Source organism: Cucurbita pepo, chromosome LG13 (genome assembly GCF_002806865.2).
Source record: "Cucurbita pepo subsp. pepo cultivar mu-cu-16 chromosome LG13, ASM280686v2, whole genome shotgun sequence".
Taxonomy (NCBI): domain Eukaryota; kingdom Viridiplantae; phylum Streptophyta; class Magnoliopsida; order Cucurbitales; family Cucurbitaceae; genus Cucurbita; species Cucurbita pepo.
In genome coordinates this window covers 2,776,879-2,803,190 of record NC_036650.1, presented here as the reverse complement: position 1 = coordinate 2,803,190, position 26,312 = coordinate 2,776,879, and the positions used below count along the sequence as shown (strand labels likewise).

Sequence of the window (26,312 nt, the reverse complement as noted above, 5' to 3'; positions counted from 1 at the left end):
TGCAGTTAGCACAGTTGACAATCCAGCCTACCCTCAGAAAGTATATCGTAGATACACAAACACCCGATACACACTTTTGCAAGGTCTGGGTACAACGTGTTATTATGGCAGGCTCATTTGTATATGATTAGAGGAGATCTTGAAGGAGATCTAAGACTTGAAGGGTAGTCAGAAGATATATCAAGACTCGAAGGGTAGTCAGAGAGTAGCAAGAATTGCTTGTCTAGAGCCTAAAGGAAAAGCTAGTAGATACCTATTAAGTCAAGGATGCGATAAGAGTTTACGACTAGATTGCTTATTAGGTATAAATTTTATACTCACCCTTTCTTTTATTGGTTTTCTTTAGGTGAATGATGTCACTAGTCGAGACAAAGGATGCATGGGAGCTCTATAGCCACAGAGGGTATCAACCCGAGGTGTCTAGACTGTCTACATATAATAGAATGTTTTACTTCGAAATTCATGTATTCCAATCTCATTCCCTATTTTGAAAACAGTCTTCAAAAGTGACAACTAGATTAAGAATATTAGAAGAAAACAAGTTTAAATTGGCTTCTCTCGATCCTTATCGTCTTAAATATTATCGTTGACAACTAGATTAAGAATATATTATGGAATATTTAAAATTAAAATAGAAAAAAAAATGACCATTGAAGGAGTTTAGGTTATAGAATATAGCCAAAGAATAAAAAGATAATAAAGAGGAGTTTGGTTTGGTCTTCAAAAGTGAATCTAATTCCAAAACATAGTGCTTTTAAATTGCATGAAAGTGATAGAGAATATATATGGATTATTATTGATTATAATCTTTGAATTAAATTCCTCAACTTTGACTCTTTTAATTTTGAATAAAAAAAAAAATTTGCACTTGGTTGACTGCTAAAGAATTTAAAATAAAAATTCTTTGGCACCGTCTGCAATGTGTTCTAAGCAGCATCGACGTTCATTGAGCATTCTGCGTGAATTAGCTATAGTTTACGTCGGCTAAAGACTCCTCGATCCCATTTTTAGAAAAAAAAAATCATAATTAGTGTTTTTAGTTGTACTTCGGAATGTTCGAGTAAGAAACAAATACGGTATCAAACTCATTAACCTACCATTATTAGGATCGACCTATAATGACTTTTTAAGTACTGTTTTTTTCATTAAAAAAAAAAATCATTTGGAACAAGTTTTAGGTTGGATCAATATTTATCTTTTAATTTTTTAAATTTGTGTTTTTTTCTTTTATTTACACTAAATTTTTAACCAAATTTCACAAATTAAAATATTTTATATATATAAAGATTATTAATTAAAAAGAAACAAGAAGATGACAAATAAAATAATTAAAGTAGGAATTCACCTTTTGATGGCTTCATTTTGTTTCATAGTACACTTCAAATTTGTCACTTCCTCAATTTTGCAAAACTCATTAATTTTTACTCATATAAAAACCAACAAATATGTTGACGAAAAATATCAACGGGTTTGATATGACTTTTTACCATCGTTCGACGTTTGCTTATATTCAATATATAATGATGTAAGCTAACTTTGGTTGGTTAATCCAATCAGTTCATAGATGGTCGGCAAATATGTTGGTTTTAGTGATAATCTTGCACGTGTTTTAAGTGTATCTCATGAATGGATTTAAAAAACTTTGTGACTTGACTCAAATATTCTAATTTTAAATAATTATTACACTAAATTATTTTTTGAACAAGTCTAAATATTTGTTGATTTGTTTTTAGTGAATATTTAGTATACATAGGTAACAACTTAAGCCTACCGTTAATAGATATTGTTCATTTTGGCCCTTACGTATCGTCGTCAGTCTCACAGTATTAAAACGTGTCTGGCTGGCGGAGATACCTAACGGGCCAAAACGGACAATATGTGTTAGTAGTGGGCTTGAGCTGTTACAAATGGTATCAAAGATAGACAACGGGCGGTGTGCTAGCGAGGACACTAGCCCTCAAGGGAGGTAGATTGTGAGATCCGCATTAGTTTAGAGGTAATGAAGGGTGTGAAAACGTCTCCCAAGTAGATGTGTTTTAAAATCGTGAGGCTAACGACGATACGTAACGGGCCAAAGCATACAATATCTACTAGCGGTGGGTTTGGGTTGTTACAACATGAGTTTAGGTTGTTATACACACGAGACATAGATCACTTGTGCAGAAGACCTAAGAAAAATGTTTCCTTTGATGATGAAAGTAAGTCATAAGGAGGACCAGTTCTTTGCCCTAGAGTTCGAAACGATCAATAACTTTATGATCAATCTAACTTGCTTATTTTCGTTACTTATAACCAAATTAATGACCTGTAAAGAGAAGATCAACGCTCTCGTATGTTGGAGATCGTAGAAAATGAGAGAACAGTTTCACTCAAATTCTACCTTTTCAACCCGAAAAGTTTCTATATATCTGATGACGTACTAGAAAACCCTAAAACGCTTAAGCCTTTACAATAAATAAATAAATAAATAAATAAATAAATAAAAGTCACAAATGTCCACCAAATATGTAATTGGGCCTTAAGAAAGACTTAATGGGCCTTAAGAAGGACTTATTGGGCCTTAGATCCTATCCGTTACCAAAAATATTCACTTTTAGAGGGTATTCGGCCCATTTGTGAGCCCATGAAGCTGAAACCCATTTGGAGCCCAGCGGGTGTTTAAGGCCCATAGGGTTTATGAAAGAGAGAGAGAGAGAGAGAAGACAACTGTCGCTTTGGTAATGGCGCTGAGTTTTGCCGGGAAACGAAAAAGCGCGCGCAATGCCCTAATTGGCTCTTCAAATACCCATTTCTAACACAATCTCAACATCCAGCCGATTTCTCCTTCTCCCAATCCGAATCCATCCATCCGCCAAAATGCTGCAGAAACGAAGAACTCTCGCTCTGAAACCCTCAAGCCGCCATGATTTTGCGTCAGATCACGAGGAATACGACGACGTTTCCTGTCAGAAATGCGGCTCCGGCGACTCTCCGGCTGAGCTTCTTCTCTGCGACAAATGTGATAGAGGGTATCATCTCTTTTGTCTTTCGCCCATCCTCGTTTCCGTCCCCAAGGGATCGTGGTTCTGCCCGACTTGCTCCAACCACAAGAAGCTCCAATGTATGATGTGTTTTTCATCCGTTTGATTTTAATTTATTTTACTCGATCTGGACTCTGGAGTAGGCCTAATTTGTTCGATTTTTTTGCATGCGTTGTGGAATTGAAGACACATTGTGTATCTCCTTGTAAATTTTAATTAGTATTATGTGTTATATACGAATTGATTTATTTGTTTCCGAGCGAATCGCATTTAAAATCAAGTTCTTATTTGTTCTGTGTATTGTTCTGGTGGGTTAGGGATTTTCATAACAATTTCCTGTACATTTCTTTCGTTGCTAGTTACCGACTCAAAACAAGTTCAATTATTGATTTTCATTTTTTCTAATCGTTCTTACTCTTACTGTTCTCTTATTTTGCAGCCTTCCCTCTTGTTCAAACTAAAATTGTTGATTTTTTCCGCATCCAACGACCCGTTGACTCTCAAACGGACTTAAACCAAGGTAGAAAAGTCCTACTACTGGAGATTTGAGCTTACCGCCATCCATTTCATGGTTAAGGGTTTCTCTGGATCATGATTGAAATCTTTTTCCCTTGTATTTTGGTTTTTCAGAGAACCGAAAGAAACGAAGACGAACTGGTAGCTTAGTACTTAGTAAAAAGAGAAGAAAGCTCTTGCCATTTAAGCCGACTGCAGATACCGCGAGACGCTTGGAACAAATGGCATCACTGGCAACAGCATTGACGGCTACAGGCACAGATTTCAGTAACGAGCTTACATATATGCGTGGCATGGCACCAAGGTCTGCAAACTGCGCATCTCTTGAGCACGGAGGAATGCAGGTAAAATTGAAACTCTCAACATCTTTCATAAATGTTAGTTATCATTATTGGCCATTTGTTCAGATATTATCGCTGCTTAGTGGATAACTTTTTAGGGGGTGCCTTTGTTATTAATTGGACGCAATGGAATTTCAAATTATAGAAATGCATAGACCAAATACTACTGTCATAACAATGAATTACTGAAGGTCTTTATTCTTTAAACTATTTAAGGACCATTTTTTTCGTTTACGCTTAGTGAGACGATGATGAGATGGATAAATGTAACGATCAACTACAAAATAAGTTTCTGCCTAACTTTGTAGGATTGTTGTTTTTCAGTGCCAAAATATATGATAATCTTCTATGATGCTGACGTCTTTTGGTTACTGCATTCTAGGTTCTTCCAAAAGAGGACGTTGAAACCTTAAACTTGTGCAAAAGTATGATGGAAAGAGGAGAATGGCCTCCTCTTATGGTTGTTTTTGATCCTCGAGAAGGGTATGTGAATCTGCAGTTTCCTATGTTTTCTTCTTTCTCTTGATAGGATCATCAATTGATTCATACATTATCACAATTCACAGGTTTACTGTGGAGGCTGATAGGTTTATAAAGGACTGGACCATAATTACAGAATATACTGGTGATGTTGATTACTTGAGGAATCGAGAACATGATGATGGGGATAGTATGATGACATTACTGTCTGCGACTAACCGATCTAAAAGCCTCGTCATTTGTCCCGACAAACGTAGTAACATTGCCCGTTTTATTAATGGAATCAACAACCACACACCGTAAGCTCATCCCTCGTTTACTTCGTTTATTATCATACTCTTATGTTTGAGAAGCCTGAGAGGAATAGTTCCTCATTCTATCCTTTTCTTTTCCTTGTTTTCTCCTTTTGATTTGAGGCTGTATCTTAACGCAGGGATGGTAGGAAAAAGCAAAACCTTAAGTGTGTCAGGTTCAATGTAAATGGTGAATGTAGAGTTCTACTGATTGCAAACAGAGATATATCTAAGGGTGAGAGATTGTATTATGACTACAATGGATATGAGCATGAATACCCCACTGAGCACTTCGTGTAACCCTTTACGTTGTAAAACCCACACAATGTCTATAGATTATATAGACACAAGCTGATCGATGAAAGCCTAACTAATTGTCTGGTTAGTTCTCTAATCTTCAAAGTCCAAAACCACATGTTAGTGCAAATGTAATTGTCCAAAAATGTCAAGTGTTTCTTCTTTGATTCAATTGTCCACATGTTCTGGTTTTCTCTCTTGAATGATTTCGATTGTTAAGAACTAAAGATACTGCCCTGAGCTCAAAGAACATATTGCTGGTGAAAGGTCCATAGTATGGGCCGAGTGTTGCAGAATTTCATTCACTCTGGCCTGTCTAGATGTCTTATAGGGACAAGGGTCTTTGTGTTTGTGTTGGAATTCATTGAAGAAAACCAAAACTGTGTTGGAAAGGATGTTGCTTACTTTAAAGGTTAGGTGAAGTAGTTATGGATTGTCAGCTGGGTTTTGCTTAGTCGTGTCAACATTACCATGAACTGATCTTCATTCCTATGCACCAACCAAAGAATCATTTGATGACCTCTTTAAATTCTGGATAATTTGGGTCATCAAATTCCTTTCTCTTTGAGTTCCACTAGAAAGGGATAGATAGCTAATTTTGAAAGATAATTGTATCCCAGATGTGCCTCAGAAGCCTTTTGATTGATTGATTGATTGATTGTTTATAGAGTACTTTGTTTTGTTTTGTTTTGTTTTGTTTTGTTTTGTTTTGTTTGGTTTTTGTTTTCCTTTGGCAGCCGCTCTCTGCTTGTATCTGTGTGTTTTCCAGAGATCTCTTCCATCAGAACTCAGATCCCTATGAGTCTGCTTTTTGTGTTCATCTTTTGCATTCATTGTTTGATTATGACACAAGCTGATCTTTAAATTCAATGAAAGCCCCTCCTACCCAACTTCACTTCCTTCTTAGATATGTCAACCCATGTCTCTCAAAACCCATAAACTTTGAAGGGTCCTAGCAAAGCGACTGTTATGAGAAATTCGAAAGGATTGAATCAGCAAAAAAGAGGGTCGGCCCCATAATATGAGTGAACACCCACTTGTTAGGAATGGGCGCCACGAGACCGACCTTAATCCAGCTAGATTTTATTTATGTGTCTAGATCAGTGACAACCAAATACTTTTAAGGAAAACCTCCAACGATAATGACATTATATTATTTTAGGAATTCGATCAATGTAGGATTGAGGCATTAATAGTTCATGTTCTATATGGTATCGTTCAAAGTGGATGAGCAGTGGGAGGGCCGAAATAGTGCAGGGAAATGCAGCTATCAAGACCCTAAAGGCAGCACCAGATTTGTTTGGTGGGAAGCTGTCTGCACCATTCATCAGAACAACACCCATGTTTTCCATTTTGCCATTTATTCTGTCTCTCTTCACTAAGCCGTGGTACTGTATATTGCTTTAGCCATTGGCCCACACTCCCTCTCTCTCTTTTATCAACCCCCTCACAAAATTATGCCATTTTTAGCCATAAAACTCATACCCACATTTCAAATTTTATGGAGCCTCACCTCCCAGTACAGTCATCATAAGTCATGCTTGCATGTGTACGTATTTTCCAACCTCGAAAATGAGTTCACTTACATATAAGAGTTAGAACATCTTAAACGAGTGACAATGATTGCTACAGTGACTTGTAATATTTTTGTTCTGAAAAATATCCATAACAATACATGTGGTAACAGTCAAAGTCGAGTTCTAAGAGTAGGGTCGTTACATGATTTATTTATACACAGAAACGAGTGAATCTCACTAGTAATGATTGTGCGAATCTCACTAGTGATGATGCTATCAAGTCATTAAAAATAAGATCATTTTGTCTTTAAAAAAAAAGTATACCCAAAAATAAAATCAAATAATTTAAGGAGGTAACTTGTCAAAGGGTTTAATTGATATCATTAGCCAACACAATTTGACCTTTGAAACACAGTTTCACCGAAACAAAAACAAAACAAAACACATCTCCGACATTATGTCTCTTTAATCCACCACTTTTGGCTTCATCATTCTACTTTTACCCACCAAGTTTAGGCTTTAGTGGAATTTATTTTCAATATCCCATTTTAAATTCAATTAATAAATAAAAAACATAATTAATGATTCCACCCACGTTCGACCCCGACATAATTTCATGAACCGTCTTAAAATATTTTCGATTCAAATATAAATGAAGAATTTTTTGGTGACGAGAACGAGTAGCCATTCTCACACTGCACCCGATGAACATCTGTACTTGAATGTATCCAAATATTTTTGTGAGTTTGAAATTTGTGAAATGAGAGCTAAAAGAAATGGTGGAAATTGAGGAATTTTAGTAAAGAAAAGAGTGGTAGGGCATGTTATTTTATATGTCGGCCATCAATGTGGAACAATAATTATTAAAGAACAAACCCAATGCATCAAATAACATTACATGCCACTTTACCATCCAAACGTGTGGCCTTCTTTCACAAACACACACATCGTTCAACTCGTCTTGAAATACGAATCAAGAAGTCTAATATGTAAGTTAACGGGTGAGTAAATTGTAAGGTGTAAGGAAGCTAATGGGTGGAATTCCTTTATGGCTTGCACCACCAATCAACTTTAATCTTTTGAGAAGGGTTTCGAGTGTGACCATGCTTGTCAAGAATCGAAAGATGGTGAACTATACCTAAGCAGGACAAAGCTAGAGAAAACTTTGATAGAGGCTTACAACAATACTAACGTGTAAATCGTTTAATCTAACTTGGGTATAGCGGTAAAAAACTATTTAAACCGTCTACTAGTTGATTCCCTCTAAAGTTTTCCACGACATAACTAGAGCCCCAAGTGAGCTCTATCGAGTAAACCCAATGATTAGAGGTATCGAGGACACAATGCCCACAACCTTTTCTCAAACTTTCAATAGACAACACGACTACTTTATAAGTAGAAGTGGTGATGCGGGTAAATTGAAAGTCGGGTTACATAGCCTAAGTGCATGTTAACCGGAGGTTGGTTGATTAATGAATTTTAAATTTTGTATTTATTATATTCCTCATCTCATAAATATTAAATACATCCCAAAATTTTCAATTTTTTATGGGATAGATTCCGCCGACATAAAAGTTTAATTTTTTTTTGTTTAATAGTATAATCAATTTTTAATTTTATATCTAATAAATATACGTTTAAGGTAAATCATTTAAAAATCAAGTTGATAATTAAAAAAAATATATAATTTTATTGTTGCTAAGTTGTATGCAAATAATTTTCATTAAATAAATAAAATAATTGTATCTAAATTATGATTTTTATGATTAATTAAACCCATATCATGGAAAATGCAAAACCATGTGCTAGGCAGCTAATATGCAATAATCATAAACCCTAATATATATTTATTATATATTATATTGAATTAATTTGGAAAAAAAAAATTATTAAAAAAAGAAAAAGAAAAAGAAGGGAATTAAGTGAAGCCACGTGGCAATCATTTATTTTGCTAACACTTTAAACTTCAACCATTCCCTTTTCCACTTTTCTTTTCCTATTTTTAATTAATTAATTTCTATTTAACAAAAACCCTAAAAAAAATACAAGAATTTTAAATATAGAATTTATATTACAAAAATAATCTAAGAAAATTCAAAATTTTTTATTTATTTTCAATTTCTTAATGGGGTAATTTTTTTTTCTTAATTTCTTTCTCTAAAAATTCATATAAATAAATAAATATATATATATATATATAATAATTATTAATGTCAATACAAAAGTTGATGAAAACATTTTGAAATGATAACCCAAAAGCAAAAAGAGCTTTTTTTTTTTTTTTAATTAAGAAAAAATAAGTGGTTGTTTGTAAATTGTTTGGTTAATTGGGAACACGAGTAGGTTTAACTTTTAGACTTTTTTGAAAATTGTATGGCTTTTTAGGGAACACGCTAATTTATTGGCTAATAAAAGGTTATAATATCATATATTCTGGTTGTAATTATGAAGATTTATTACCATCATAATAATTATATACTCAACGTGAGGGTATTTTAGGCATTCCTTTAATATGTAGCGTTAGAACTACAAGAAAGTGTGTCGAGCTAATAATTAAAAAAATATAGAGCTTCGAGACAAATTATTCAATTCGAACTAGTATTTAAAATAATATATATAGTTCGAGACAAATTATTCCATGTTTGTACTTTTCTCCCTAACCACTGTTAAATTCAAAAGTTTGCATCTTCAACGACTTGGTATATAAATTCGAAATATTTGTCTTAAAAAATATTATTAAAAGAATTAAATAAGGGTAATCAAAAAATACAATTTGAAAATAAATAAACTGATGTTTTATTCATTAATATTCTAGTCTTCCCGAACAAACCTAACCAACATAACCTAAAAAATTTATGATTGAGTTGGGTTCGGTTCGGTTGGGTTTATAATTTAATAAGAGTTATCTTGGTTAAAAAAAATTTATAATCCGAACAACTAAATCGATCTAAAAAATATCCCAGCTCGACTCAAACGAACCTACGAATACCTCTAAAATTAAGAGTCGTTTATATTGTGGTCATTTTCTCTGTATTTTACAACGGGTCCTTGTTCCTTGTAATCTTAAATAAGATCATTTCAAAACACGAGAGCCTTTTCTACGTAACCGTTGATTACAAAATCATTTTTCGCTTTGATGCTTTTAAACTCGAGAACCAAATGTATGTGATGGTCAACTAATATACAAAAATGGCATATGATTTGTTAATGGGAAAATCAAAAATAAATTTGAAAATAAGGAAATGAAATTAAAGAGAGACATATGGATAAGAACCATATCCCACAAAGGGTACTGACGCGTTTGACTTTTTACTACGTATTTCTAACGGTATACTTGGAAAACTCCAAGGGTAATTGCGTCATTACACTTTATTGAATCTTTGTCAAAAGCAAACGGTGAATCGTCAATTTTCTAATCGTTGACTATTCCTAATCGCCCAGTCATCGTCCACCGCCACTTTTTTATTCCCTAAATAAAATAATATTTTTTTAAAGTATCTATTAAATTTTTAATTTTTTTTATTAGCCCGTGACGTGTTCAAAAATTTTATAAAATAATTGATTTGTTATATTTTATGTGAATTAAAATCTTAAAGCTTTCAGAATTTAAAGAATATTAAAAATAAATTTCAAAATTTGAGTTTTTTTTTAAAATTCAAATGACTAAATTTGTAATTTAAATTTTTAATTTTAGTTTTCACAAATTAAATTTATAAACTATTTTTTATGAACTTAGAAAATTTCATTTAATTCGTAAAATATATTTTTATTTATTTTTAAATATTTAATTAAATTTGGTTCAATTTCAATAGATACCTTCCAAATATACATACGTGTTAGAAAATAAATAATAATAAAAAAAAATTATGAAATTAGTTAAAATATTCATTTAGTTTAGTTATAGAATAAGAGGAAGAACTATATATAGTTCAACGAAGTTGAGTGAAAAGAAGAGAAGACAGTTGGCCGGAGATCTCTATTCATTACCACCCCTTATATAGGTCGGGAAAAACAGAAGTGCGCTCCTGCTCGCTAGCGGAAGGAAGGATCTTTGACATAAAAATACCTGATTATTAGAGAAACGGGTAAGCTAAAACCAACTCCTAAAAAGTTACTGGATCGAAGTATCTCGAACATTCTCTATATGCCCGCCAGCTACAGAGAGGGTTCCATTCCCGTTATACACAATGTGGCATAAAAACAAATTCAACTAGATATGTCTTGCCTCCATTAAGATTATATATATATATAAATGAGTCAAACTTTGACGGTAACTCGAAGAAAAAAACATATTTAATTGGATTATATTAAAATTTGATTGGAATTGAAAGGTCAAAAAAGTGATAGGTATTGACTTAATGATGTAATGGGAAGCAACAATTTGGGTAACCTACTACTCCTACCTTACAATTTTTATAACAAAAGAAAGCATAATTGTTTCCCAATTTTTGTTAATTAAATGCTTACTAATTTTAATTATTTCATTTTTTAGCTTAACTTTTCCATTGCATTTATTCAAATCTTACCCATTAAATGGAGACATTCAATAATCATTTCAATTATTTTCATTATTTAACTCATTCAAATTCAAATTCAAACCCGAAATACATCCATATAAAATTTATATATTTCACCCTTTTTAAAAATTTCAATATTTCGAACCAATCTTTAAAAAGGTTATATTTTGAGTTTTTATTTATTTATTTATTGATTAAGAAGACGAAGAATCCATGATTTATAGCTTTTATTTCGAGCGATTAATTTTGATTTTTTTTATAGGATTAATTTGTTCCAATTTGAAAATTTGAAAATGAACCCATTTAAGATCTTGAATTTGATCATAAAAGTTATGGCCTTAATTATTTAGATCAAGAAATATACGCCCAAAATATGAATTTATCATTAATTAAAATAATTAATTAAAAAAAAAAAAAAAAGTAAAAATAGAGAGAGAAAGAGCACAAACATACCGAGTCTTGGAATCCGGGTTCGCGGTCGATTAAACCACGAATTACGAGGAACTAATTTTTCTTCCAATTTTATTTCATTTTTTTATTAGAAAATAAAATTATTTGTTCTTCCTGTTTTGTCTGTAATGGGTTTTGTTATAGCAGATAATTCCCCATTTCATAATTAGTGCTTCTTTCTTCTACTACCCTCCTCTGGTGTAGAGAGAGAGAGAGAGAGAGAGAGAGAGTCCAAAAAGAGCTCCAAATTTCCATGGCGGTTTCCATCTCCAAACAGATCTCATAGAAATCGAAAAACCCCTCATCCCCATGTAAGAAACTTTTTCCATTTTCCCTTACTAAACAAACCCTTTACTTCTTTTTTTATAATCATTCGATTTTCTTTCTCCATTCTTGTTCCCCTCACGTGTTTTCCTGTGATCTTCCATTTTTTTTGTTTATGGGTTTTCGAGTGAGTGTGTTATGAACTCATTTCTGTCTCTTAATTCTTTTTCTCTACTTTATAATTTTGTTTCCCCCATTAGTTGTGAACAATTTTTGATGATTTCTTTTTGTTCTTGTCTGCTAGACCAGGTTCAATGGGTTTCGCTTGGGATCCATGTTGTTCTTATTTAATTTATTAGTTTTTTTTTTTNTGTTTTTTTTTTTTTTTTTTGTTCTTTTGAACTGATTTGCGTTTTCCATTTCAATTTTATTTGGGTTTTTTTGTAGTGGGTATTCGTTATAATGCTGTGTTCTTGAGGCGATTTCATGGGTGGAACTCTTAGGAACAATGGGTAGCTTTAGTGATGATGAAGAATGCCCATATTTTGATGCTCAAGAGATCAATGCTCCCTCGATATCTGAATTCAATTGCGATGGTATTGAGGCGGCCATTGATACTCATCCCAGATTCAAAAACTGGGTTGATGGCAGTTTGGTTTATGATGTATGGAACCAAAGCCCCAAGAGTGTTCATGAGCGTCGGAGGAAGTTTTTGAAATGGATGGAGTTGGGATTAGATCAAACTCTTCCTTGTAATGGGAATTCTCTGACTCTGTGGAGTGATTGGAGAGAAGGGGATGGAGGAAGATTGAGGGATAATTCTTGTGCTGAATCCTCTGATTTTGAAGATGTGTTTTGGTCGGGTCGATCTTCGATGTCGTGTTGGTCTAGTGATGATTTTGAATGTTCGGAGATAACTTCAACGAATACCATTATGTATATGGATGATGGGATTAATGGAGAATCTAGCACGAAAAATGGGGATCGAAGCAGCTCTGTTCGGTTCGCTATGGCTGAAGAGCTTGAGGAGCTTGAGGAGACTTCGAGTTCCTCACCATCTTTCCAACAAATGATGAGGATGGAGGCTGAGAGAGCAAACATTCCGTTGCGTACAGAACAACGAGTCAACAAACGTTGGCTTAAGAAATTGCGATCGGCAGCCTGCATTTTTGATAAGTCAACAGGATTGGTGGTTGATGATGATGATGATGATGATGATTCAGCTGCAGGGTCGAGAGTTCGGAGGGTGAAGGTTCGACAGTGCAAGAAGCAATTGAAGGAGCTATCAGCCCTTTATATGGGACAAGATATCAAGGCACATGAAGGTGCTATCTTGACAATGAAGTTTAGTCCTAATGGACAGTATCTTGCTACCGGTGGTGACGACGGGATTGTTAAATTGTGGCAAGTGATTGAAGACGAGAGATCTAATGAATCTGACATCCCCGAAATCGATCCATCTTGCATTTACTTCACGGTGAATCGTCTCTCGGAGTTGAGACCTTTGCTCGTGGAGAAAGAGAAGATGGCTAACGCAATGGTGTTGAGGAAAACATCGGAATCGGCTTGTATAATATTTCCACCGAAAGTCTTCAGGATCTTGGAGAGACCGTTGCACGAGTTCCATGGACATACCGGTGAGATTTTGGATCTCTCTTGGTCAAAAACCAATGTAAGTAGCAATGCTATGAATTTCCTAGAAACTAAACCATGTTTATGCATTGGTAATCATACGTTATTGTTTCCTCGTGCAGTATCTTCTGTCATCATCAGTCGATAAAACCGTTCGACTTTGGCGATTGGGATCCAATGATTGTCTCAGAGTTTTTTCACATAGTAATTACGGTGAGTTTGTAAGTCGTTTCTGTTTATAGAGTGATCGAAATTGTTGACATATTCTTAACGAGCGGCTCTCATTGTTCTCGCTTTTTTCATGTTGGCTGCAGTTACTTGTGTTCATTTCAATCCCATGGATGAAAATTACTTTATCAGTGGTTCAATAGATGGAAAGATCCGTATTTGGGGAATTCCTTGTAGTCAAGTTGTTGATTGGATTGACATTAGGGAAATTGTCACTGCAGTGTCTTATCATCCTGATGGACAGGTGTGTGCTTGCTTGAATCTTTCGTTTTGTAGAAATTACGAAGTTCGATTCGTTGTTAATGGTATTTCGATCTCGTAATGTAGGGAGGAATTGTTGGCTCCATAAACGGTACTTGCCGGTTCTTTAAAGTAATAGGTACGTTTGTCGTATTAATTTGCAACTCGGGCTTATCTTTTGTTCTTTGATTTTGTTGCTCCCTATCTATTGTGATTATGAACTATTGGCTTGTTTTCTTGCTGACATATATATGTGACAATGAATAGCGTTGTATGTTATGAGCGGTATATGTTAGCTTCGGGGAGTTTTACCTTTTGCTTTGTAAGATTCCACATCGGTTGGAGAGGGGAACGAAGTATTCCTTATTAGGGTGTGGACACTCTCTCCTTAGCGGATGTGTTTTAAAAGCTTGAGGGGAAGCTCGGGAGGGAAAGCCCAAAGACGACAATATCTGTTAGCGGTGGGATTGGGCTGTTACAAATGGTATCAAAGCTAGTCATCGGACGGTGCTTTGGTTGGAGTAGGGCTAGACCCTCTCCCTATTAGACGCGTTTTAAAACCGTGAGGCTAACGGCAATACGTAACGGGTCAAAGCAGACAATATCCGTTAGCGGTGGGCTTGGGCTGTTACAAATGGTATCAGAGCCATACACCAAGCAGTGTACCAACGAGGACACTGGCCCCCAAGAGGGGTGAATTGTGAAATCCCACGTCGGTTGGAGAGGGGAACGAAGCATTCCTTATAAGGGTGTGGAAACCTCTCCCTAGCTGACACGTTGAGGGGAATACCGAGAGGCAAAGCCTGAAGAGGACAATATCTGCTAGCAGTGGGCTTGGGCTGTTACAAATGGTATCAAAACCATTCACCGGACGGTGCTTTGGTTGGAGTAGGGCTAGACCCTCTCCCTATTTGATGCGTTTTAAAACCATGAGGCTGACGGTGGTACGTAATGGGTCAAAGCGGACAATATCTGCTAGCTTTGGGCTTGGGCTGTTACAAATGATATTAGAGCCATACACCAGGCGGTGTGCCAGCAAGGAGGCTGGGCCCCCAAGGGGGGTGGATTGTGAGATCCCACGTTGGTTGGAGAGGGGAATGAAGCATTCCTTATAAGGGTGTGGAAACCTCTCCCTAGCTGACACGTTGAGGGGAATACCGAGAGGGAAAGTCCAAAGAGGACAATATCTGTTAGCGGTGGGCTTGTGCTATTACATGCTTGTATCATTCTGATGCGAAGAACTGATATCTAAGAAAAGAAAATCCCGAGAATTTTATTGGGCATTAGTGTGCCATTGTCTTAAGTTTGCAACGAAATAAACGAATACTCCCGTATATCTATTTATACGCATACCAACAGTATGATGTTATTGCCTCGGAGGAGTAGTTAGTAGGATTTTATGCATGAAAATGATTTGCAGAAGAGAGTATTCATCAATATAATCAACTATATATGGTTTTTACTTTGGTACAAATGAATACTAAACTACAATTGGATGAAATTTTATCACTGGAATTGCTATTGATCTTGGAGAAAGATTGTCTAAACCGATCACTCGATTTGTTTTGGTTAGGTGATAATAACCTCGAATTAGACGCCACATTATGTTTGTCCAGTAAGAAGAAGTCGCCCAGTAAAAAGATAACGGGGTTTCAGGTAGGTCGTTCGACTAATGTTCTAATTCACGTTTCGATATTATATTTGCTAATATTTTCTATGCGTTTTTTTTTTCTTCGGCCACAGTATTCTGCAGAAGATTCAAGCAGAATAATGGTGAGCTCTGCTGATTCTCGAATCCGAATTATTGAAGGGCTAAATGTGATCCAGAAGTACAAGGGTATGCACCTGTCTGTTCTTGTTTGTTGTTGATCTCTTCATTATATCAAGTATCAACAGCATGGTTAGTTCTGGTTGGGAGGTTTTACTGCATTGTGTATGCTCGGTGCGATGTCGGCTTGTTTGGTTGTTTCGATTATGAAGATTTTGCTTTTAAACCAAATGGTGTCGTTCGTTCGTTCGTTCGTCGTATCCTGTCTTCCATGTCTGCTCATAAGCAAGTTTCATCCTTTCTGTTCAGGGCCTTGTAATACCGGAAACCAGATGTCTGCATCGTTTACCTCGGATGGGAAACATATTATCTCGGCGAGTGGGGATTCTAATGTATATGTATGGAACTGCAATTATAAGAACGAGTCTGTTATTTCCCCGGTGAAAAAGATTAAGTCGTATGAATATTTCTCCGCCAATGGCACCATTGCAGTACCGTGGTGCGGTTCGAGATGTAACACGGAGGAAAGACGTTTTTCTGGCATGCGGAGGAGTTCTTCTGAAACTTCCCCGCTTCCATCACCCGCGTTTTTCTCTTTAAGCCAAGAGTTATTAGAATCCTTCCCTAAGGGATCTGCAACATGGCCCGAGGAAAAGCTCCCAACTTCGAGCCTACCAACGAAACCATCTATGATGCACAAATCTCGGTATAAATTTCTGAAGTTGTCTTGCCAAAATACATCGAGTTCTCATGCATGGGGTCTGGTCATCGTGACTGCAGGATCGGATGGACGAATCAGGTCGTTTCACAATTATGGGTTGCCTGTACCTGTCTGAAATTTTAGGATTTTCCAAAAAACATGAAGTGATTTCTTCAGATTTTGGTGCCTCCTCGCTGAGTATAAGCTGTGATGGAAGTCTGATCTCATTTTAGATGATCAACCAATGTTATCACCAGCTACAATGAACTGATAGCTGATACGTTATTGTTTTTGGGATTCGTCAAGCATCTCTATGGATTTTCTGATACTCTAGATCGTCTCTGTAGAGAAAACGACATCGAATCAGCTCGTGACCAAGGTTAGCTTACCTGGATTGTCCTCTTGTCAATCATTCTCTAGACAGTTTAATCATAGACTTCGTGATGCTGTGATTTGAGTCTTGCTGCTGGTCGGTAATGAACATGTGAAATGATTCAACACTGATACGAGAAGTTGTCTCGACGATACAGGTTACTGCGGGGGCTTGGAGGACCTCTTATCCTCCTTACCTCTTGTCTTTTGTGCTCTAACATGGTCAAGGAAATCAAGATTGGTGGTCTGAATTGATTGAAGGAGAATTGGTATCTTGTGGGCCATTTTGTATTGCTTCTGCTTCATATCGAGACGACGAGAGACATGAAGATTTGAGCATGGGGCAAACATAGTCGTCGGTCGATATCGTCTGATGAGACTATACCTGCCACTTTGAAATGAAAGAAAGAACAAGTTTGTTCTGTTTGCTTGCTGTATCATTACATACACTAACACAAGTCTACAGCAACCCTTTGCTAACAGAGATTATAGGTTGTGTTATTCATTCAACATCTTCTTAGATCTAAGCTATTTAGCATCCATCCTTTGAGTTCAATCTGTTGTAAATACAAAGCTCTCTGTGCAGGCTTTGCTTTCATTTTCCCCTCTCCTGTAAAACATGTTCTATAGAAGAAGCTACCATAAAATATAATATCAACAAATCCTTAGACTGTGATGTTGATGGGATTTGATCATATTCAAATGATTCATATTCATTCATACATTTACTTTTGAGAAAAATTTGGTTACAAATCTGTTCTTGGCTTCTCTATGTGTGAAAGTAATCTAAATATTCTTTTACACTGAGAATTTGGTATTAAAATAATGAATTAACAAGTGCTTATTTGCAGTTTCCTTGTTCCCCTTGTTGCTTTCTTCTGCCATTTCTGTCAAAGCTCTCTCTGCTCTGCTAAGCAAGCTGTGTGTGTGGCCATGTTCCTGCACTGAATCAGAAAGCAAATGATTGGAATCAATTAGCTGTACTGACAATAAGAGAAACTAATGTCCCTTTTGAGATCTAAACTCCAAATCCCAAGAAGCAGACAAGGAAATATGTAAAATCTTCCATTCTTCTGTCACTTTTGTTTTTAAATTCTCAAGAACAAGCTTCTTCACTCATGTTCTTCAATATTGAAATCTGGTTTTTCTTGTAGAGGGAGATTTATCTCTCGATCTCTCTGTTTCATCCAATATTATAATCCAGTGCCTTGTGTTTGCAGACATAAAATAACAATTGATGAGGTGTTCTATGTCTTAGATCAATGAAATGAATGACAGAACAGTACGAATGTTGTCTTTCCAACTGCCTCTAATCATTTCAGATTATGTTATCCAACTCCTAGACACCCCATATCATTAACTGCATTATGAATCATGACAAGCAATCAAGAACGAGAAGAAACAGGCAAAAAGGACAGAATAATCTCAAGTGGGCATGCTTTCAAATTTTCTAAACAAAAATGGCAGAAAGGAAGCTCAGATCTGCAGAATTTCAATAGAAAAAGGATATATTCCTTTTGTTAGATCACCGCACCACCCAGCGGAAACTCAGGGAAATGGTGGGTGACTTTTCATCTCATCCAATGGCCAGCAACACCATATTCATCTTGATACCAATTCTATTTGGTTTAATTCAAGAATCCTTTATCGGTTCAAGAATTTTGCTTCAGAATCGATGGACAAAGGACGGCAGGAAATCATGCAGCTCCAAGAAAGCAATGATCAAAACCACGCATAGATTTAGCGATTACTCGAGGAACGAAATTATTTATGATGTATTTCGAATACCGATCGGAGGAACCAACAAGAATCAGAGTAACATAATGTGCATCCGGTTAGTTTTTACTACACATTCCAGTCGTAATTCACAGAAGAGGAAGATATCAACAAACGACGAACACTGGTCGAGCACAAAATCCTCAATCAGAAAGTAAAAGGAACGCAAAGACCAAAGACGAATATTATATTAAAAAGAAAAAATCAGAAAGTCATTCCAATCCCGAGAGAAATCTGAAGAAATCCTAATAAGGAAACGACCTCAGATCCACGGAGAGCGGCGCTCAGACAGGAAGATTGGCGACGTCGTTGACCGGCGGGGGAAGCGGTTCAAAGCTGCGGATGATGGAGGAAGAAGTGGAGGTGCAGTACATGAGAGGGCGATCGTGAGCCTCATCGGGATCTTCGTGGTCGTCGGAGGTAGAGAGATTGATGCAGGAACAACTCTCGAGAGAGGCGAAGAAGGCGGAGGCGACGCTGGTGCCTACCCAGGTCGCCACTCCGTTGAGCTTCTCATAGGACAAGCAGGTGCTCTGATTCTCCATGGCTATGGCGGATTTGTTCTTGGCTGCCTTAGATGTTCTGTGAAAACAGAGATAAAAATCAGGGAAGACAGAGGAGAAAGATGAAAGAGGATGAAATCCCTTTTTTCAAAATTTCTTAATTTAAATTTCTATTATCCTATTTTTAGTTTACTACGACCATTTCAAAAACTTCTTCTATACCTAAAATAATCCTAGGTCATTACATAGCTCGTTTGTCCATGTTTGTTTGTGTGAGGGTTACAGTCTACTCGGTAAAACCAGAGGCTACCCGAGGAATCGTCCTGATTACTTAAAAATCAAAGGGCTAACCTTAAGCTCGTCTTGAGTTAGGGTAACATCATGGTTGCCTGAAAGCCATAGGCTATCTTACCGCTTATCTTGAGGTAGCATCGTGACTATTTAAAAATCTAGTGTTAACCCCAAGTTCATCTTGAGTTAGGGTAACCTCTTGGTTTTAAGCTTATAACAAGGTGCATCCCGATTACTTGAAGATGTTAACCTTGAGCTTATGTTGAGTTAGAGTAACCTCGTGGCTACTTTAAAACCAAGGGCTATCCTAAAACTTATCGTGAGGTAGCATCTGGAATATTAAAAAATCAAGTGCTAACCTTGGGCTTATCTTAGGTTAGGGTTCCCTCTCCGTTGCTTAAGAACCAAGAACTATCTTAAAGCTCATCTCACTATAAGTCGAGAGTAGAGTGACCTATAATTAATAAATGATTAATTATTAATAAAAATTTGAAAGATTCGAATTAGATATATTAAATATAATAAAAAATATATATTAATATTTAGCATATTATATATATTAAACATAAAACAAAAAAATTATACTTAGCTAGGGGTATGATATTGATGGGCTTGAGTTACTGTAAAGGCCCAGATCCACCGCCAGCAGATAGATATTGTTCTCTTTAGCCTTTTCTCAAGGCTTTTAGCAGATAGATATTGCTTTCTTTAAGCTTTTCTCAAGGCTTTAAAACGCGTCTATATGGAAGGTTTCCACACCCTTGCATCTTAGTCATTAATGTTCTTATTTAATACGGAAGATTTTTTTTTTTTGTTATTAAAATAAAAAGTTTCATATTATGCTTTTTAAGTCATGTTCATTTGCATTTCTTAGGTTTAGATTTGCATGCTAGAGACATTCAAGTAGTCTTGATCAAGCTATTCTATAGAGTGATTCGAATTACGAGTTTCTTTGCTCCCAATCTTGGTGATCAACATAATTTGTTTCATAACTTTTTATTGAGTGGATTATTTATCATTTTTGAGCTTTTTCGATGATTTAGATCTAAGTCTTGTTCTTCAACAAAATTATTAAATCAAATATCAAGAGTTTCATATCATATATTCTTTCAAAAAGCTTCCTGTCATGACCCGATTTTCGAGCTTGTCCAAAGTCAAGATTGCGACTAGGATTGACTCGATCGGTAATAAAATGTTCAATTTTTTTTTGAATAAAACAAGGAGAATTTAAAACATAATATACAATTGATTTACTATTATATATCAAAATATAGCTTATCAAAAGAACCAACACAAAAACATTAAGACAAAATAGTTTTGCAGGCGATAATGTGACTTGTCTATGACACCGACCTCGACCAACTCCTTAATTATTTGTAGGCACTAAAACATGGAGTGAGTACAAATACTCAGTAAGTAAGCTATTTGTAGACACCTGATCATATCCTTAAGGTGTGCTTGAGATAACATTCTCATTACTTAAAAATCAAGAACTTACGTGCAACTCATCTTAATTTAGGAAAGCAAACTGATTATTTAAAATTCAACCGTTTTACTGAAACTTTAACATAAAACTTTAAATTTTAAGCCTTAAAAGGAATTCATTAAGGTGGGTAAATCTTGAGGTTAATTGTTCGGGGGCATTTTAGTCATTTCCTTTAAACCTTGACTTATACTCCTAACTTGGTTTAAGTTCTAAACTTATCCAAACTTTTTGGAATAGTAGGTAAGCCAACATGTCCTTACCCGTCCTAAACTTGGTTCGAGCTTCAAACATGGCCCAATGATTCTAAAAATTTACATAAGGCCCCTTTTAAAGTTTCATAACCTTCCGAGGTCGTGATCATGAACGGAAGGTAAGCTGAAGGTAATCTAATTCTAGCTTATCTCTTCGTTGATCCGAATTTTGTACAAAGAACGTGTTAATTTCTTTTATTCAAGAGTTTCTCTCCAACAAAAACTTGAATGGTTGTAATTTATATTTAAACATACCAATTTTAGGCAAAAACTCAAAATATAATTTTGACCATGAGATTCGCTTCAATTTTGTCTGAATTTCAAAAAAAAATTGAATTTGATTTATATTTAGTAACTTAATTTTGAAAATGACATATTTAGTGAATTTTGATTTGTCCTAAAATAAGAATGATGAGGTAATAATTAAACTAATAAGAATAGGTATACATTTTAAGGACCGTTAATGTAAATATGTTATAGATGGGGGCTAAAGAGAAATAATAGGATAATAATGGGACCGATGTATAAATAATATTAAAATCCTAAATTTCAAGTAACGGCCGCACACATTACTGTTGTCTGTTCCAACACAACGTCTAGGTTATCTTACCATCGTTCAAATTTGAACTCTTGCTTTCCTAAGATCCGTCTCACTGTTAACACTTTTTGAAAAATTATTTTCTGCAAATCCAACGGCTAAAAATCGATCAAGATAGTCTCTTACTTTGACTTGATTGATCGACAACTCTGATTGGTTGGATGGGTCAGACACAGGAATCCAAAATGGAAGATACTGTATTGTATAACTTCCCGGAAATATTTACTATTTAAAAAATCAATCTGTTTTTGTTTTTGTATTTCAAATCTTTCCACTTTGCACTTCATCTCTCCCTCCTCTTCCTCTCGCTTCTCCACTTCTAGGGTTTTCAGAACGCCGTCTCGAGGATCTTCTTCCTGTGCCTTCTTCGAAAGCTCTCAATTTTCTACTCCCAGGTAATTGTTTCTTGCTCAACCGCGGCTTTTCCTCTCTAATGTGCTCACTGTATTGGTGCCTTTTGACCTGCGCATCAATGATTTGTTTGTATGGTTTTTTCTTGGTTTTCTTATATCGTGTATAGCTTTTTGTGGTGGCTTTTAGTTGATTTCAGTGTCGTGTTCTTTTGGAAAGCGTGGAATTTGTTTCGAGTGTCTGTGTGGATCGTTTCGATCTTGTGAGAATTTCTTGCCGTGTTTTTTATGGTATAGGTCTCAGGCTTGAAGCTTGGTCTCATTGGTTGGAGTAACGTGGGGTTCTTTTTGGATTAGTTGAAGTTTGGCTAGAGTTTTTTTTTTAATGATTCTTCTGTATTGTTGAGATTTTCGATTTTGTTTTTTTGGTGCGATTTGTCTTAATGAAGCTTGATATTTCTTTGGGCTTCTGGATTAGATCAGATTGGGAGGATTAAGGTAGTTTTCGAGTGAACTAGTGATTGATCGTTGCTTGTTGTTCAGGTGCTTTGGTGAAATATGGCAATGGAAGTTACACAGGTGCTTCTAAATGCTCAGGCGATAGACGCGTCTGTGAGGAAGCAGGCAGAAGATAGTTTAAGGCAATTCCAAGAGCAGAACCTTCCCAGTTTCTTGTTATCACTCTCTGGTGAACTAGCGAATGAAGAGAAGCCAGTTGACAGCCGAAAATTAGCGGGTTTGATACTTAAGAATGCCTTGGATGCTAAGGAACAGCATAGGAAGTTTGAGCTTGTCCAGAGATGGTTGTCACTGGACGGCAACGCCAAAACCCAGATAAAGACATGTTTGTTGAGTACTCTTTCTTCGCCTGTGGCTGATGCTAGGTCAACAGCATCCCAAGTTATTGCTAAAGTTGCAGGCATTGAGTTGCCTCATAAGCAGTGGCCTGAATTGATTGGTTCACTTTTGTTAAATGTCCATCAACAATCAATTCACATCAAACAAGCCACCTTGGAAACCCTTGGTTATTTGTGTGAGGAAGTTTCTCCAGATGTGATAGATCAAGATCAAGTGAATAAGATATTGACAGCTGTTGTGCAGGGTATGAATGCATCGGAAGGGAACAACGATGTCCGACTTGCTGCCACTCGTTCTTTGTATAATGCTTTGGGGTTTGCTCAGGCAAACTTTAGCAATGATATGGAACGTGATTATATCATGAGGGTTGTTTGCGAGGCCACCTTATCCCCTGAAGTCAAGATAAGACAAGCAGCTTTTGAGTGCTTGGTCTCCATTGCTTCTACGTACTATGACAAATTAGCTAGATACATCCAGGATATTTTTGGCATTACTGCAAAGGCTGTTAGAGAAGATGAGGAACCCGTTGCACTGCAAGCTATTGAGTTCTGGAGCTCTATTTGTGATGAGGAGATAGATATCTTGGAAGCATATGGGGATGATTTTACTGGAGATTCTGATATTCCTTGCTTTCGTTTTATCAAGCAGGCACTACCTGCTCTTGTGCCCATGTTGCTTGAGACTCTTCTGAAGCAAGAAGAGGACCAGGATCAAGATGAAGGAGCTTGGAATATTGCCATGGCGGGAGGTACGTGTCTTGGGCTGGTTGCACGAACTGTTGGAGATGAGATTGTCCCACTTGTTATGCCATTCATTGAAGAGAACATTACCAAATCTGATTGGAGGCAGAGGGAGGCAGCAACTTATGCATTTGGTTCTATTCTGGAAGGTCCTGCCCCGGAAAAGTTAATGCCAATTGTTAATGTGGCCTTGACATTTATGCTGACCGCCTTAACACAAGACCCAAATAACCATGTGAAGGACACAACTGCGTGGACCCTTGGACGGATATTTGAATTCCTTCATGGTTCAGATGTGGATACACCCATTATTAATCAGACTAACTGTCAACAGATCATAACAGTTCTGCTCCAGAGCATGAAAGATGTTCCAAATGTGGCAGAGAAAGCCTGTGGTGCTCTCTATTTTCTTGCTCAGGGTTACGAAGATGTTGGTGTATCATCTCCTTTAACTCCCTATTTCCAAGAAATAGTTCAGGCCCTCTTAAATGTTACTCACAGAGAGGATGCTGGCGAATCACGTTTGAGGACTGCTGCATATGAAACATTGAATGAAGTTGTGAGGTGTGCAACTGATGAGACGGCATCGATGGTGCTGCAACTGGTACCTGTCATCATGATGGAGTTGCATAATACCCTTGAGGGGCAAAAGCTCTCATCTGATGAAAGGGAAAGACAAGGTGAATTGCAGGGCCTGCTTTGTGGATGTTTACAAGTTCTTATTCAGAAGCTAGGTTCATCAGATGCTACCAAGTATATGTTCATGCAGTATGCGGATAATATGATGGGTCTTTTCCTCAGGGTCTTTGCTTGTAGAAACGCCACAGTTCATGAGGAGGCAATGCTTGCCATTGGTGCCCTTGCTTATGCAACAGGCCCAGATTTTGCTAAATACATGACTGAGTTCTATAAATATATAGAAATGGGTCTTCAAAATTTTGAGGAGTACCAAGTTTGTGCTGTCACTGTTGGTGTTGTAGGGGATGTATGCAGGGCATTAGAAGATAAGATTTTGCCGTTCTGTGATGGGATTATGGCTCAGCTTCTTAAGAATTTGTCTAGTGATCAACTGCATCGCTCTGTTAAACCCCCGATTTTCTCGTGCTTTGGTGATATAGCTCTGGCTATAGGGGAGAATTTTGAGAAGTACTTGGTGTACGCCATGCCAATGCTCCAGCGGGCAGCAGAGTTATCTGCACATACTGCAGGTGCGGATGACGAAATGACCGACTACACCAACTCTTTGAGAAATGGTATTTTGGAAGCGTATTCAGGGATCTTCCAGGGTTTTAAAAGCTCTCCAAAAACTCAGCTCTTGATCCCTTATGCTCCGCATATACTTCAGTTCTTGGATAGTATATACATGGGGAAAGACATGTGAGTTTTTCGCTGATCTCTCTCTATATCGGGTTTGTGAATTGGACTTTTGTTTATATTTTTTATATTTTTTGCTTTGCTTGGTTTTTCTGTAGGGACGAGATCGTGATGAAAACTGCCATTGGGGTTCTTGGAGATCTAGCAGACACACTGGGAAGCAATGCTGGTTCTTTGATACAGCAATCTGTGTCAAGCAAAGACTTTTTAAGGGAATGCTTGTCCTCAGATGACCATTTGATTAAAGAATCTGCTGAATGGGCCAAATTGGCCATCAGCCGTGCCATTTCCATTTGAGGCTTTTGCTGGTTGGCATATTCTTGAGTCATTGCATGCATTTGGGTGTGTCGAGTTGAGTCGGGGTCGAAGATTGCATCATAATACAAGACAACGGAAGCTGTTCACTCCCAGTTGTCACTAACACTTGCATCATCATGAAGGCATTGCTAACTATTGCATTAGCAACGTGAAGCGTCGGTACTTCTCATTTTGTCATGGTAGTAGAAGGCGGGAGGAGGAATCGACGAAGTACTGTCATTTATACGGCTGGGTGGGTTCAAATGTATCTCTGATTTGAGATAAATCCTAGCCTAGAGAGGGAGGAGGGAGGGGAGGGGGTTACTGAACTTTATTGTTGAAAATGGATGAACGCAGGGAGTTGCTTAGCTCCTTGTTATATGCTCTGCTGACCAGCTTAGACACCCTTGTGCTACTCTTTCTCTGAACTACTCTACTCCCTTTAGCGGTTGTATTTAAGGACTAAATCATCCATTCATATTTTTTGTTTAAAATTTTCGGCATCAATGTTATATGAATTTCAAGGTCTCCTTGTATTCTCCTCACCTCCTTCTCTCCACTTCATATTGTATTCTCACCTTTGTTCTTTACTTGAAGGTATATCATCAACTCGGGTGCCAACAAGGTGCCCTTGAGCTTCTTTCCCATCACATCTTAAAGAGGTAAGAGCCTTCTTCCAGCCATTTTTTAATCAACTTCGTTTCACTTGGCACATGCTTTGGAGAATGTTTATGTGTTCACACAATTTGCTTTTAAGGGTTTACATTCAACCCAACAATGTGGACGGAACAATGTGGACGGACCCAATAAGGATTGAGTTGGGTTGGGTTGATTTTTTTGAATTCGAACTGATTTGGTTCGGTTTTAGATTCATAGGACAAAACTTTGGGTTGACAAAAATTTATAAATTATATTAAAATGTTTAGAGTATTCATTGGTCTGAGTGGCACTTTAGTCTCATTAGAATTATTCACGTATTTGTGAGTTGGTTTAAAAAAATCTTTCAGCCCAACTTAATCATGTATACCCCAATTCGTTTATGATATAATATTTGAGCGCTAGATTTAGCTTTTCCCATTTGGGCTTGTTATGTATCATGCAAATTTCATCTCAATATATATATTTTAATCTTGTAACTATGATATCAATTTAT

At 36.6% G+C, this 26,312-nt stretch overlaps 4 protein-coding genes across 5 annotated transcripts; 3 read left to right on the top strand and 1 right to left on the bottom strand.

The window, feature by feature from the left end:
- The first annotated feature begins 2,743 nt into the window (after positions 1–2,743).
- Positions 2,744–5,114, top strand: LOC111809026 (histone-lysine N-methyltransferase ATXR6-like). Its single transcript, XM_023695341.1, has 6 exons — positions 2,744–3,100; positions 3,460–3,540; positions 3,651–3,880; positions 4,260–4,360; positions 4,444–4,656; positions 4,791–5,114. Exons 1-6 carry the CDS (start codon positions 2,857–2,859, stop codon positions 4,948–4,950), a joined length of 1,029 nt encoding a protein of 342 aa, XP_023551109.1. The 5' UTR covers positions 2,744–2,856; the 3' UTR covers positions 4,951–5,114.
- Positions 5,115–11,638: 6,524 nt separating this feature from the next.
- Positions 11,639–17,311, top strand: LOC111809336 (WD repeat-containing protein 44-like). The gene is made up of 8 exons (XM_023695779.1): positions 11,639–11,742; positions 12,143–13,367; positions 13,450–13,540; positions 13,642–13,799; positions 13,883–13,934; positions 15,369–15,451; positions 15,539–15,632; positions 15,873–17,311. The coding sequence occupies exons 2-8, from the start codon at positions 12,204–12,206 to the stop codon at positions 16,397–16,399; spliced, it is 2,169 nt and encodes a 722-aa protein (XP_023551547.1). The 5' UTR covers positions 11,639–11,742; positions 12,143–12,203; the 3' UTR covers positions 16,400–17,311.
- Positions 17,312–17,330: 19 nt separating this feature from the next.
- Positions 17,331–19,070, bottom strand: LOC111809337. 2 transcript variants are annotated; one of them, XM_023695780.1, is made up of 2 exons: positions 18,673–19,070; positions 17,331–17,579 (listed from the first exon to the last, which is right to left on the bottom strand). In XM_023695780.1, the coding sequence occupies exon 1, from the start codon at positions 18,954–18,956 to the stop codon at positions 18,696–18,698; it is 261 nt and encodes an 86-aa protein (XP_023551548.1). In that variant the 5' UTR covers positions 18,957–19,070; the 3' UTR covers positions 17,331–17,579; positions 18,673–18,695. The 2 variants fall into 2 exon arrangements, with proteins under 2 accessions (XP_023551548.1, XP_023551549.1); XM_023695781.1 differs by having other exon boundaries at positions 17,331–17,574.
- A 2,735-nt stretch (positions 19,071–21,805) lies between these two features.
- LOC111809335 (importin subunit beta-1-like) lies at positions 21,806–25,689 on the top strand. Its single transcript, XM_023695777.1, has 3 exons — positions 21,806–21,935; positions 22,434–24,865; positions 24,961–25,689. Exons 2-3 carry the CDS (start codon positions 22,449–22,451, stop codon positions 25,157–25,159), a joined length of 2,616 nt encoding a protein of 871 aa, XP_023551545.1. The 5' UTR covers positions 21,806–21,935; positions 22,434–22,448; the 3' UTR covers positions 25,160–25,689.
- Positions 25,690–26,312: the final 623 nt, after the last annotated feature.